Source organism: Choristoneura fumiferana, chromosome 4 (assembly GCF_025370935.1).
Source record: "Choristoneura fumiferana chromosome 4, NRCan_CFum_1, whole genome shotgun sequence".
Taxonomy (NCBI): Eukaryota; Metazoa; Arthropoda; class Insecta; order Lepidoptera; family Tortricidae; genus Choristoneura; species Choristoneura fumiferana.
The window spans coordinates 18871325-18885718 of NC_133475.1; the positions used below are offsets into that span (position 1 = coordinate 18871325).

Consider the following 14394-nt stretch of genomic DNA (forward strand, 5'->3'; position numbering starts at 1 on the left):
CTCTTTAGATGCAACTCATTCCAATTTCCACGAATTTCCACATCGCCATATTAAAGTTTCGTGTTACAGCTGTTTTCCGCACAAACTTCCACAACTTCTGTTGCCTTAGTACCAGTTCGGGCCACCCGTTAGTCTCAGAACAAATAAAACTTCATCCCGAAGGCACGTACAAACCGGGACTCAACTTTTTTTCCTACCAAGTCATAGATGCCTGTGTGCTATCTCTTTTCAACTGTCGATTCTCAACGGGTTTGAATGAAGCAGTCATAGGTATCGCATGTCGTTTATTGATTTGCGTGTATGTGTGCACACATGCACTTATACTGGACTTGGGATAGCGACGCGTTCCACATACGGGATGGCTAGGCTAGACTCGCTCGGTCCTTATGATGCCTTAGTACTTTCTAAGAACGTCTAATGCTTAGAGACATCTAATTCGCTTAGAAAAAACCGGTTCTAAGATCGCTGAATGCGTCTTGAACAGGCGTTCTAACTAAACTCAATAAATATTTGATAATATAAGCATAAGCTCTCAGTTTAGAAGAGTAACCTAGTAATCTAACTCTAGCATAATTATTATGATTGGCTAATTTAAGTAATCAGAACATTATGTGCTTCCATTTAAACAAAGCGAATGCAAAACCAACCAGTAAATGCAGCAGTAGATAAATTTAAAAACCGGCAAGTGCGAGTCGGACTTGCGCACTGAGGATTCTGTACAAATTTGTAGGTATCAATGAATATTCAGTATTAGCAAAATATACGCAGAGTCGCAGAGTGAAGGCCATTTTAGATGGTTACTGAGATAGACAGACAGACATAAAAAGAATATTTTCAGACTGGTATTATTGGTTGTAATATTATAAGAGCAACGAACGAATGCCTCCTTATCCCTATTATGCAAAAGGAGATAAAATTTTGCCAGCGATTTTTATCGTAAAATTAACCGTTGGTTTTTAACGTTAACATTGCCGGCCACAATCGGTATGCATGTTTATTGTAACGGCAAATAGCGTGAACCAGTTGATTGTTCATATTGCAGTTCACGGAATAGTGGCGTGCACAAAATAAACAAGCGACATTCAAATTGGTTTGCTAATAGAGGCGTACCGTACCACGAACCTGTTGTGCATCAAGGTAGTATTTTGATTTAAATTCATTCAACTAAAAAAAAGAACCGATGGCATAACTGTTTTTATTTAATTTCAGTTTTTTTTTATTCCTGTAAATTGTTTGACCGTGGGCTTTACAGTGATGCAAAACTTAGTGATTAAAGCTGCGCGCACATGCAAAGAAAAAATAATTTTGTGTGTGAAGTTCCCAATGTGCTCTGGGCCCGTGTGGGTATTACGGGCCAAGCCCTCTCTATCTGAAAAGTCTGTACCTTACAGTGAGACGTATAACACAAAATGTTTTTTTATTAGATCCTTTTAAGGGATAAGTTCGCCTTTGTACATCTCTTTCTCTTGTTAACTGTAATTTTCATCGGTTTATGTTCAATAAAGAGTTACAATACAATACAATACAATTTATTAAAAGACAACCAAAATCTTCTTTCTAGATTTTTGCTTCCTAAATAAGCTTCATATGATGATAATGTAGTCAAAGTCTTATAATTGTTTGTGAGAACTCGGCTACGCCTCGTTTCATAAAACCACACTCGTATTTTAAGGACCCTTATTACGTAACAGTTGCATAAACTACTATTGAATATGAAATTAGAAATTGTTAACTCTTTATTGTTTACATTGCATAATGTATATTTATTTCTATTTCACATTTTCGACTCCTCAAAAGTTAATTGGAAGAGATCGCTCTTTAACGATAAAACCATCTATTTTTGATCTCTACGAGTACTTTTAATCTTTTTTAGCATGTTGCGTATCGATATATCGAAAGTCGATAAGTGAGAAGTCACTAAGAGAGATCAAAAATGCCGCGAAAATTCCGGGCTTTTGTTTACCTATGTTCGATTATATTATAAAGTGAATTATAACTAAGCTCTAGAAAAAAAAGTTAAATAAAAAACTTAACTAACTTAATTAAAAAAAAGAAAGAAGATGAACCAGGTGGCCTACACGCTCGCTTAATCATGGTTGAACCTTTGTGCTAACTAATGCATTTGACATCCCGTACTTTTGTCAAGGAAATCATAGTGGAATGTTTATTGAAAAGGTGCCACCCTGGTAGTGATACAGTTTCTTTGCCTGTATAATGTAAATGATAAGTACTCACCAAAGGCGAAGCATCCTGCCAGCAGAACCCAAACAGCGTCCGTCATCATTGCACGGCGGGCTGGTTCCGCCGCCTTAACGGTGGCCCGATACTGCACCGCATCCCTCCACTAACACCATACACTCAAACCACCTGTAACCAAGAAAACATGTTAAACCGTTACTAGAATACTATAAGTAAGCAAAAAAAACTCCGAACGAAGCTCGTCCCTAGGTAATTATTTTTCATCACACTTGCTCGTAAAACAGTGGTCGTAACATGCCGGCTACCTTGGTTGCAACCCCCCAAATAAAACCCTCGACTTAATGTGCTTGATGAAACCCGGTGGTCGGTAAATTGAGTCCATTGCCCGTACTAATTTTCATGCCATGAAGCCCAAGGTCGGTAAATGAGTGTGATACTGGTGGCGTGCTGCAGCGCGGCGCGCGCAGTCGGGCACATGTACTTGCGTGGGGTGGGGCGGCGCGGAGGCTGGCGCTGCCAAAAGCGTAGTCAGCGGTACGGCAATTTTTGAAAAAATATTAGTATTTCTTAACAAATATACAATTTAACTCGCAAATGTGATGAATAATTGTATGTCGCACGGGTGGTACTAGAATTACAACATCGACTCATTAAAGCCCTCACTCTTCGACTTCGGGCTTCTAATACTCTCGTTCGTAATTCTTATTTACCGCCCTTAAGAACAATGTAACTATTAATTATTGAAAAACTGATTAGCACAAGATAAACAACAAAACAATATTCTGAAAATCTATGTGACATGTATTTCACACACACACACACAAACATCACATCTGTATTCCCAAATGGGGTAGGCAGAGCACAAGAAACGTTACCGCTTCGGAGCCACTTTTAGCAATTTAGGTTTTAAGTATCCAATACCCAATAGTGTGTAGTCGTATTCCAAGCTAACATAAAGTTGAAAACAAATAAAAATAATCACGTGTTTAAAAACTGCAATTAAAATGTAATTAAAGAGGTAACTGTGATTACCTACTTAGTTTAATTATGGGCATATTAATTTGAGAAAGGCACATAATGTTAACTTAACTATTTACAATTTTTTTTTATCTTCGTATGACACTGTCTGACAAGACAATGTCATGACATTGTATGGCAAGAGCTGGATGAGAGTGGCCAAGGATCGTGCTCAGTGGCGTGCCATGGGAGAGGCCTATGTCCAGCAGTGGACGAACATAGGCTGATGATGATGATGATGATGCCATTGTCTGAAGAGCTGCCTGGACAACTTTCTAGCAATTTTCATAGTTGAGGAGGTAAATAAACGAATGAGTAAACAAAATAATTTACATAATAAAAAATAAAAATAATAAATTATCTCGGCAATTCACACCAATTGACCTAAGTCCCAAGTAAGGCAAAAGCTGTATGGGACAAGCAACGGATAACATATATTATATAGATGCCATAACATATAACACCCAAGACCCGAGATGAACATTCGATTTTGATGAATATCTGCCCCGAGGGAATCGAACCGGGACTCAAGCTTCATAGTTGAGGTAAATAAACGAATGAGTAAACAAACCTAATTTCCATGCAATAATGCCCGGGGATGTCTTTACTGTGTTCTATGTATGTGCTTGTGGCGTACAGTATGATTATCTCCACTTTGACCTTCGGCGATTCTACAGTGATTGAAATTAAGATTTGGTCATGGCTGCGACAACGTCTAATCCGGCTTTAATATTAGACAATGTAAAAACCTTGATAGTAAAAACAAATTTGTCGTAAATTGTTTGTAATTTACCTTTACGATTTAAACCGAGACATCTCGAGTGTCGAAGTGGAAATAGTCGTAGTGCACCTATTCGCTATCAAACTGGGTAAGGATCAAACTGTCAGGACCACAGTTCTGCTGCAGGGTGCGGGCGCAAAGTCGCCTTACGGTATGTCAAATGCACAATGGATAGGGCACTGCGGCGCGGTGAGTGCAGATTACTAAGAACGGGAGTTGTTTTAAGCGTAGTTCTACTTGTTTCAACCACTATCTAGTTTTAAATATTTGAAAATCTGAAGGCGGTTTGTTGAGAATCGATTGCATAGGTATACTTAGAAGCGAGAAGTACAGTCGATTTGTTATAATTTAGCGCGAAAAAATATCAAAAATGTGGCTTCACATGACTGTATTGTTATGGGCTTAAAAGTATGATCAGATATTTTTGATTGAATTTTGCTCTGAAGTATAAGAACTCGACTGTACCATATATATTACAAGTTCTGAATATTACTTGTCCCTTGTATTTTTTTTACTTTCAAAAGATTATTCTTTTTTACATTATTAAATATATTGACCCGAATAACTCACGTCTTAAACCGAGTTTAGCCCGACATGTTTCGGGCGCAGTGCGCGTGTTGCAGCAGCTGCCGAGTCGCGTTGTTCCGAAGAGGAAGGGCTACGGATTAGCCCGAAACATGTCGGGCTAAACTCGATTAAAGACGTGAGTTATCCGGGTCAATATATTTAATATGAGTGAGTCTCACGGTAGTTTCATGTTCAAAACTGAATACATAATATTTATACGAATTTCAATTTGATATCTTAACGTGTTTTTGTTAAAAAATATTTTGAAAGATAGACACCAAAGTGATTCTATAAGTAAACCCTACCACATGAAAACGCGAATGGACACTGCCGATTGACTGTTAGTTTAAAGAATAAGCAAAGCGCGCATTTCCATCTCCAGTTGTAAGTGCTTCGCGGCTGTGAGCTTGGTATTACTGCTGCACTGGCGTCCCTTTGTAAGGTGCATTCTTTGTCTAGACTTCAATTGATCCACTAGCTTAATACCATTACTAGAACTAACCATTACCTGCGGCTTCGCATGCATAAATCATTAGGTCTATCCTGTTGAATTGATATTACCTAGATTTCTAAAAAAAACTCTACTCCCAAGTAAATATTTTTCAAGCGCATTTCAATAATCCTAAAAATTACAACACTAAGAGGCTGTTTCACTTTCCATTGATTAGTGCTAACTGACAGTTAAATGTAATGCCTACTCCGTTTATTCGAACAAAACAAATAGAGACGGCATCACATTTAACCGTCAGTTAACACTATTCAACTCGTCATAATCATTCAATGCTATATTCGTCTCATTTCTGGGCACAGGACTCCTCTCAGTATGAGAGATGGGCCGTAATTCCCAAGCGGATCCAATGCAGATTCAGAACTTCACGAACACTGTCAAATTGCTTCGCAGGTTTACGCAGGTCCACCGTGAAACACGTGGTATATTCAAATGTAATTTTGCACGTGAATTTTGAATTACTCAGAGGGATTTGAACCAACGACTCTAGAGGTCACAGGTCAAATCATAAGGCTACCACGACTTGCTATTCACTATTTTTAACCCCCGACGCAAAAAGAAGGGTGCTATAAGTTTGACCACTGTGTGTGTGTGTGTGTGTGTGTCTGTCTGTCTGTGGCACCGTAGCTTTTAAACGGGTGGACGGATTTGTATGCAGGTTTTTTATTTGAAAGCAGGTTTTCTAGCGATAGTTCTTAGATATGTTTTATCAAAATAGGTTGAGCCGTTTTGTGATATTGATCTTTGAAGTGACAAATATTAATATTGACTCTTAAATTCACTCTTTGACGGTCCCTAACTTATGCTCCCTCTCATTCTCTCAAAGGTTGACAGATAGAGATCTGACTAAGAGAGAGAAAGTTTAGACAATTGTATATTTTGTTTCTTTTCTTTTGTACAATAAAGAGTTTACTATAATGTACATCCATACTAATATTATAAATGCGAAAGTGTGTGTGTTTGTATGTTTGTCCGTATTTCACGTCGAAACGGAGCGACGGATCAACATGAGTTTTGGCATAGTGATAGTTTATGGGACAGAGAGTGACATAGGCTACTTTTTATCCCGGAAAAATGCAGAGTTCCCGAGGGAACAGCGCGCGATAACCGAATTCCACGCGGGCGAAGCGGGGAAAAGCTATTAATATTATAAATCGATATGAAACTAGTTTCTAAATCCTCTAAATGTAAACTTCTATCTTGCCCTTCTTGCCACACAGGATAGCGGAATTTCCTTGTGCAGAAAAACTTGCTGCGGTAGAAAACTATAACAAGTCTTTTCGATAGTTTAACTCAATTTTAAAGTTTGTCATGTTTACCGATCTCGCAAGTTTAGGATGCCTGCTCGATAACTTTGTTAAATGTACAGAGCAAGTTTAAAACTGGTTCATGTGCTCGAGCCAACTCAATTATAGCTGCTTTGTAAGATATCCATTTAGCGGTAGATACTGTGACGGGCAAATTGAAATTGTCATCCACTCTAAGGAATGCGAGAATAAAGTATTATAAAGGTTTCGCTGAGACGCTATGTCATGATGGAATTTAAACTATCTCTTCGTGAATTGCATCTTTAATCTAACTTATACGTAAAATACAGTAGGTACGGTGGATGCAGGCCGCTTTCAACTAAACAAACTAGAGGTACAGTCAACAGCATTAATATCTGCCACAGCGGAGCGTCCAAAAATATCTGACACGTCTTTCCGGCTCCAGAAATAGACGTATGAGATATTTATGCACGCTTGTTGTGTCAGATACGGTGCTGATGACTGTACTTATATCCAAAAATAACGTAATATGTTTTTTTACTTACTAGCTGCTAGCTGTTGCTAGCTGTTTTTAGATCCAGGAGATGGCTGAACCCAACATCATCGGCGTAACAAAATCACACAGACTTCGCTCTTTCGGCCACTTACTACGAATGGGAGAGGATCGGGCTGCCAAGAGAGCGTACGTGGGACGACCGACTGGTCACCGCCCGGTTGGGCGACCCAGGTACCGCTGGGAGGACAGTGTCCAGGTGGATCTGCGACGTCTTCAAGTCGACGACTGGCAAGAGGCTGCGCACGATCGGGACAGATGGCATGCTCTCGTTTCGGAGGCCAAGACCCTCTTTGGGTCCCTGAGCCAAATTATGTAGTTAGTTACTTACTAGCTGTTGCCCGCAAAGTCTGCGGTGAAACATTTAACTACCCAATTATCCGAGATAATTTTGCGTGTCTATCCTTCCCGTAGTTGTGTATTGTTTATCTTAATTTTTACCAACTCGAACGCTATTTCTACTACAGTTTGTCAGGTCCCTTGACGCAGTGTTGTCAGTATTTATTCCAAAATCCACAAATGTTTTCGTTTAGGGAATACAAAAAGAGAATAAACTGAATCTCGCTATTTTGCTTTCATTTAAACATGTCAATGCGAATATAGGAAAAATGTAAACAGTGGCAGCGGCAGCCGACTAACATTTCGAACGTGTAAATTAACAGAGTCGGATCTGCAATTATATACTGTTATATGTTGACTTTGACATTATAATCCTAAAATGGCCAAATTGTAGATCCGACTGTGTTAATTGTCACGGTCGATTTGATGTTGGCAGGAAATAATAAACAGGGTGGAAAGAATCAATGGGCCCTGGAAGGCAACTAACTTAAATCCTCTAGTTAGCTAATTGTACTGAAAGGAAACATTCCTTTATTTTTAAAATTGAACAAAACTGCATTCAAAGATCTTATAAACTTCCCTTGTCTCAACCGGGAATCGAACCAACTAAAAATCAAAAAATAAAAACTCGCTATTTTATTATGCGAATCAATAGGATTATTGTTCAGGATAAAATTTGTCAAATAAACATTTGGTGTTCGTACCATAAAAAGATACGTTCTATTTTTAAGTTTTTCATTAGAAAGCCTCGTGTAAGAAGGAAAGGACTTGGAGGCAGGCCACTTCCAACCGATGCAACTGGAGGTCTATTGGGAAGGCATAACATATCCAACAACCGACAACGGACGGACGGTTCTATTATGATGATGATGAGTATTTTACAATGTTTTAAACGCTGTATAAGTCACTTTCTAGCTATAATTCACAGTTAACAGCGATTGGGGCGAGATGATCTACATGCCCGCCGCGCGTAAAGGGAACTGCCGTACCACACTGGCTTTCTCCGTTTCAATATTGAAACATAATCATCAATAGAATTTTACGCTGTTACCAGTAGATAAATTAAAATACCCCCGACAAGAAAACGCCAGCAAAAATAAAAAAAAGCTAGAAAAAAAGCTGCCAAAAAAAACAACTAACAAGTAAAAAAATTATGCACTACCTAGCTATTGACCGCGACTTCATCTGCGAACAATTCGTTTATCCCTATCCCGCGGGGACTATGCTGATTTGCTGCAAAATTAGCATAGGTTAATTTAGTATAAGTACCTAGTAATATTTTTTTTATCTAAGCGTTGTTGGTGTCGGGGGACCGCTAAGGTTTAAAAAATACTTTAAAAAATACAACATATGTACTTTAGTTTCCTGTTAACCGTTAAGTTAACGATAGTCAAATATTATGGGAGTGGCCGAGAAGTGTTAAATATTATCGAAGCGCGTAACCGTATCTATTGTCTAGGGGATTAGAGCGTAGGGGGTAGAACCTATTTAGTCTGCGCAGAAGTAAATAAAAATTGGCTCCATCCTCCTTATCTCCAAAACTCCTGCATCAAAGTTAGATGCCTTATTTTACGCATCAATAGGTTATTTTTCAAAACAAACAGTCACCGTCGTAGCTATAAGTCTGTAGCTTGAGCAGTTGCCATATTTCATGCAATATTCCCGTGATATTTATTTATTTATTTACTTCAGAACAGTAGAGTCGATTTTCAGAAAACCATGAGCGCCATAGCCAAAACCCGTAAGTGCTTGAACCGTAAATTCATTCAGTTAAAGCTAAACGTTTCGATATTTTATACTACTGCATTATAATACCTTAATTTGCGATTTTAGAGGTTGAATTTCCAAAAACTTTTCCTAGTATACGAAAGCTCCTGGGTCCAATAGTTTGGGTTGTATATTAGGCATATTAGGCAAAGCTCTGCGCAGGGGGCGACATTAGGATAAACCGTAAAGGAACCGCCATCGCCATGATAACGTCAGTTCTCTTTGTATTTTGCATGGACGTAGTACTAGTTAAGGTAGTGTCCATGGTATTTTGTCGCCATGACGGATCATGATCAAAGAGTATTAATACCTAGGTATAGAAACCATGACATATTTATGAGTAATAAAATAAATGATATTTACATGGATAGTAGCGATTCGCGCTGTCATCGTTCATCCACCATTACCTCTCATATTTCGTTTTCTAGAATTTTTTTACCGTACAACGGCAAAAACTACTAGACACTGGCAAAATTGTCCTCCGATGGACAGAGCCATATTTTTTTAAAGAAACAACAACATGGATAGTAGCGATAGAGCTATATTTCCAAAAATTACATTGAAATAATATGATATTCTGAAGTTCTTTGGTCACATCTTCAGAAATGAGAACTCAATGGAGAGATTGGTGGTTCAGGGGCAGGTGGAAGGCAGGAGGGCACGCGGCCGATCACCAACTCGCTGGACTGACCTGATTAAAAAAGCTACTGAGTCCACCATGGTCCAGTGTACTCGCAACGCCTCTAACCGGCAGAAATGGAAGCACATTGCTAAGAGGGCTGTCCTCGAAAGGGTCTGCGACCCACCGAACATCTCTCCGTGTACCTCGTCTGCGCAACCACGACTACTCTGACAAGAGTGTCCGAGTAAGAAGAAGAAGAATATGATATTACGGCATCCTACGGACATTTAAGATACCTACTCAAAAATCATAAACCATAATCATTATGGTATGTGCTAGTGCTGCACTCTGACGGAATAAAATTGCAGTAATATTCTCTATTGACATGTCAGTCAGTCCGACTGGATTGACTGACATGAATGTATCATTCTCTGCTCCTATAAATCCTATAAAGAGGTCCGGAGATGGTCAAAATTGGTAGACAAACACGTCAATTTTACGTACTTGTCAAGTAATTGAATAAACAAACTCCTTGATGAACATTTTGTTTTTGCAATGTCCGTGAAGCATGCTTGACCGCTTTACAAGTAACGCCTTCTTTGCTAAACTCTTGATAGAGTGGTCGTAGTTGTCGCTATCGACGAGTATCAGTTAGTGAACCCTTATGACGATTTTCTTGGGAAAATTGAGTGGTAGTTTCCCTTTTCCTTGTACACCGTAGAGCTGGAGTCCCGGTTCGTAGTTGACAACGGGGATGTTATGAAGCTCCGTATCCGTAACCGAAACTATCGGATTTCTGAAATAAAAGACTATCCGTAACCGTAACCGAATCCGATACAAAAAACTCGGATAGTTTCGGACAGGAGCGGAGTCCAAATGCGACATGTTGTGACAGGTTTTTGTTTGACTGACAGAACAGCCGCGCGCGTCTTCTGCATCTATTGTATATTATTTCTATAGCTAAGTCATTTATATTCCTATTTGTATTTTACTTTTACACTTCTTTAAAAATCCAATATCCGTAACCGAAACCGAAACTATCGGATAACCCGCAATAATTTAACATCCGTAACCGTAACCAAAACCGGTATATGTTTGATATATATATATATATATATATATATATATCCGTATCCATATTCAGATCCATAAGATCCCTGGTTGACAATAGAGAGGGCTGCTACCCACTCTTATCTTAGGTTACTTAGTCACCCTTTACGACTCCACGCCCTAGGGAAGAAATGGGTCAATATACTGTTCTAAAACCGAGCACGGCCCTAACGAACACCTTTAGAGTGCTCTAAATAAGTAAGTAAGAGAAAAGCGCGACTATCTCACGAGCATGATTTGCAATGTATCAAGCCGTTTTATTTGATGTTGACTATACTAAATATACCGCAAGAACCTATACTTCAGAATACCTGATTGTATTGTTGGCGAACTTTGCCACCAAACTCATCTGAAGTGCTACAAAATCACAATTTAAGATGATTAATTTGCACTATTTCGTAGCAAAACTTACGAATCGCCCACCCATCTTGTACCTATTCAACATTGTGATTCGTCTGGTAAAGTTCACTGACTTTTGAGACGAGAGCCTTACGGCATGCGTCAATACCTACGCCTTCAACCTTAGCTTTATATTTGGCTTGATAGTAAGATTTCTAATATGAATGTTTTAGTGCACATCTTCCTTCATTACCATCGTGTAAAAGTTAAATATCGGTTGAAACTTACGCGACTGCTTGGAAGTAGTTACACAACAATTGAAATAATTTCATTAGTGCTTAAAATTTTGGCTGTTGACTAATTTTGTAAAATAAAACACAGTTGAAAATCCTTTAAACTAGGAAAGTATCGAAAATCGTGACTCTTAATCAAATGATTAGAAAACTAAAGTAAACTCTATTACCCAATCGTGTGTCGGAGAAAGCGTGTAGAAAACTGTCGTTCGACGCCATTCAATTTACTTGCAGCGGACATCCATTTGTCAAAATAGAAAGTTTATTGATGTAACTAATGCACCTCTATGACTGAATTATATTAATCACTTCCTAATCCGCTGCCAAAATAAAAATAAAACAACACAAACACTTTTCTTGTTTTCGGCACTTGAAAAACAAAACACGAACGTTGCACAGAGTTCGAATAAATTCAAATTGAGGAATTCGATTCGACGATCAAAACACTTAATCAGAAAGTTTTATAAAATCAAGATGGCGTTAGTGGCGGCGCGCGCGCACCGGATCTCGCGGATGACTGGTCGCACGCACAAGTCATGACTAGTGATGACGCTCAGTCGACTATCGATAAACTGACGAAAGTTCATGGACAATGGCAAGTAAACAAAACTCAAACAATACATGCTGCATAAATATGAATAACAACACAATAAAATTACGCCGAATTAATGCATTCGATTAGCGCACACGAAATATTCTAAGCTCATAGTTGATTGTCTGTCTATCGGCAGGAAAATAGGTACGCTCGCAGCTTTTATTGTGCAAACGCGTCGCTAGTGGCGCTGTATGTATTTTCATATAAATTGAGGCTGATGGATGACATAGAATGGTGATTTTCTATGGAGATTATTAACACAAATTTGTACAAAACCTTTCATACAAATTTTCACGCGAGTAGCATTTGCTGCCCGCATTTTTGTTCTTTAAACTCTTTTAATCGTCAACACAATATTAAACACTCAAGGCTTAAGATATTCCAAAAAAAAAAAGAAGTAAATTTCAAATTGTAATCGTTCGGATTCTTAAGACAAGGGGTAGAAGTAATTGAGTGGGAAAATATGAGTGATACAGACGATAAATACGATCACAATAATTATCCACATGTTAGACAGCGGCCTTTGATCTTCAAGGTAACATCGATTGTGAAACTATCGACACTATAACATCACTAATTGTGACCGACAGCCCCACTACTGACGTCACCCCAAAACCTGATATAGGCCTTATACCTCCGTCATAAGGCTTCCAACGCCTTGCAAACAGATGTTTTGGTCTGCCGATCATTAGTACTGGGGAAAACACAAAATTGTTGGTTGAACTGACGATTGTTTACGAGTACTTCTTTTACTCGTTTATGTATTATTACATTTATTTTTTATTTTTAAATTTAAAAGTGTTGTATTCGTAAACTCTGTCTGCATAAAACATGTCTACCACTATCCCATAGAAAATACTATGTGTGTAGGTAGAAGAAAAATCCCATAATTGAATCGAAAGCATCTTTTCCTCTAACTTTTTCTAGACTTGGTGCAAAAATGGACACGAGTATATCGTTAGAGTATCAGTTATTAACTATTTACTGTGATTAATCTAACTAATGTTATTTGTGCGGCTTAAATATCAAAGTCCACTTTAAGTTACGAGTTAACGTTATTGTAATGTTATAAGTTTCATCTAACGAACGGGCTCTTAGTTCACCTATGTAAGATCTTATTATGGTATGTAATGCTGTAATTTTTTATTGGCAAATAAATAAGTAATAAATATGGTCACCACCGCCCACGGAAACCTTACAGCACCATAGGGGCTGCTGGGCAGTCTTATCGTTTTCCTAGTGTCAACTATCAATTATAAATATTTTTGTTTGGTTAAATATAGTCATATTCTTTACGAAGTAGTACTACAGTCATCGGAAATAATATCGCATATGAGAAATCAAATTACATACAAGCATCTCTGATTCCTTATAAAAATCCGCGGGTCCGCGGACCGGGAGACGAGCTGTCGTTAGGCCTCCAACAAGATGGAGCGACGACTTGGTTAAGATCGCGGGATCGCGGTGGATGCGGAAAGCACAAGACCGGTCTGAGTGGAGAGCCTTGGAGGAGGCCTATGTCCAGCAGTGGACGTCTTTCGGCTGACAAGATAATGATGAAAACAAATTAAGGTAATTATTACTCGTTTGTTTATTAATTAATTACATTTAAAAACTTTCAACTGCTTGCCGTTGTCGTAGCAAAATACTTTTGCTGGTCACTGTACTTGGCCGTATCGTTAGCATGGGTAGACGGACAGCCAGACAACCGGATCGGGCACCTGGTGCTATTACATTACACTGGGCGGCGGCGGATCAAAGTGAGCCGTGATTTACAAGCCCTTTCTCCTCCACCAACCAACCACTAAGGGTTATCTCCGCACTGACACCAGCTAACGCAAGTTGACTCGCTCAAAGATATTTTAGTAGCTCTTTTTAGGTAACTATTATGTTAATTAACGTTTATGGTAATTTAGAATTACAAAAAAGGTATCTTCTTCTAAGTCGCTATACTCTTGACTTGTCGTGGTCGTTGGTTGAGGACCAGGGGGGCTACAACGAAATTCACAAATCGAATTTCGTATCGTACCGACCCTCTCACTCTCGTTTTAAATAATAGTACCTGGGCGAGCGAGCTTCGCTCGGGCTAAAACTCGGTAACAATCGTTTTACCAGAGATAAGACCAAGTTAGATCGATTTTTCATCCCTGAATCCCCTACATACCAAATTTCATCGAAATAATTGGAGCCGTTTCGAGATCCCCGAAATATCTTTATATATAATCACAAGCAAAAATATTCTACGACAATGACAAGCAGTTAAGTTTTTTTAAATGTTATTATTATTAATAACCATAACTGTAGGGATTTATTAACACGCTAACAAACGAGTAATAATTACCATAATTTTTTTCATCATCATCATCAGCCGAAAGACGTCCACTGCTGGACATAGGCCTCCTCCAAGGCTCTCTACCTCAGACCGGTCTTGTGCTT

General features: G+C 38.7%; 1 protein-coding gene across 3 annotated transcripts in view; it reads right to left on the reverse strand.

Moving 5' to 3' along the window:
• Window positions 1–14394, reverse strand: part of Cad96Ca (tyrosine kinase receptor Cad96Ca) — a 58963-nt gene that overhangs the window by 24857 nt on the left and 19712 nt on the right. For 2 of the 3 annotated variants that reach the window (XM_074087180.1, XM_074087177.1), the window contains exon 2: window positions 2236–2367. In XM_074087180.1, coding sequence (XP_073943281.1) covers window positions 2236–2284 — 49 coding nt within the window. In that variant the 5' untranslated portion in view covers window positions 2285–2367. Of the gene's footprint in view, window positions 1–2235; window positions 2368–11533; window positions 11882–14394 lie in introns of those variants that run through there. The other variant, XM_074087179.1, reaches the window with a different exon arrangement.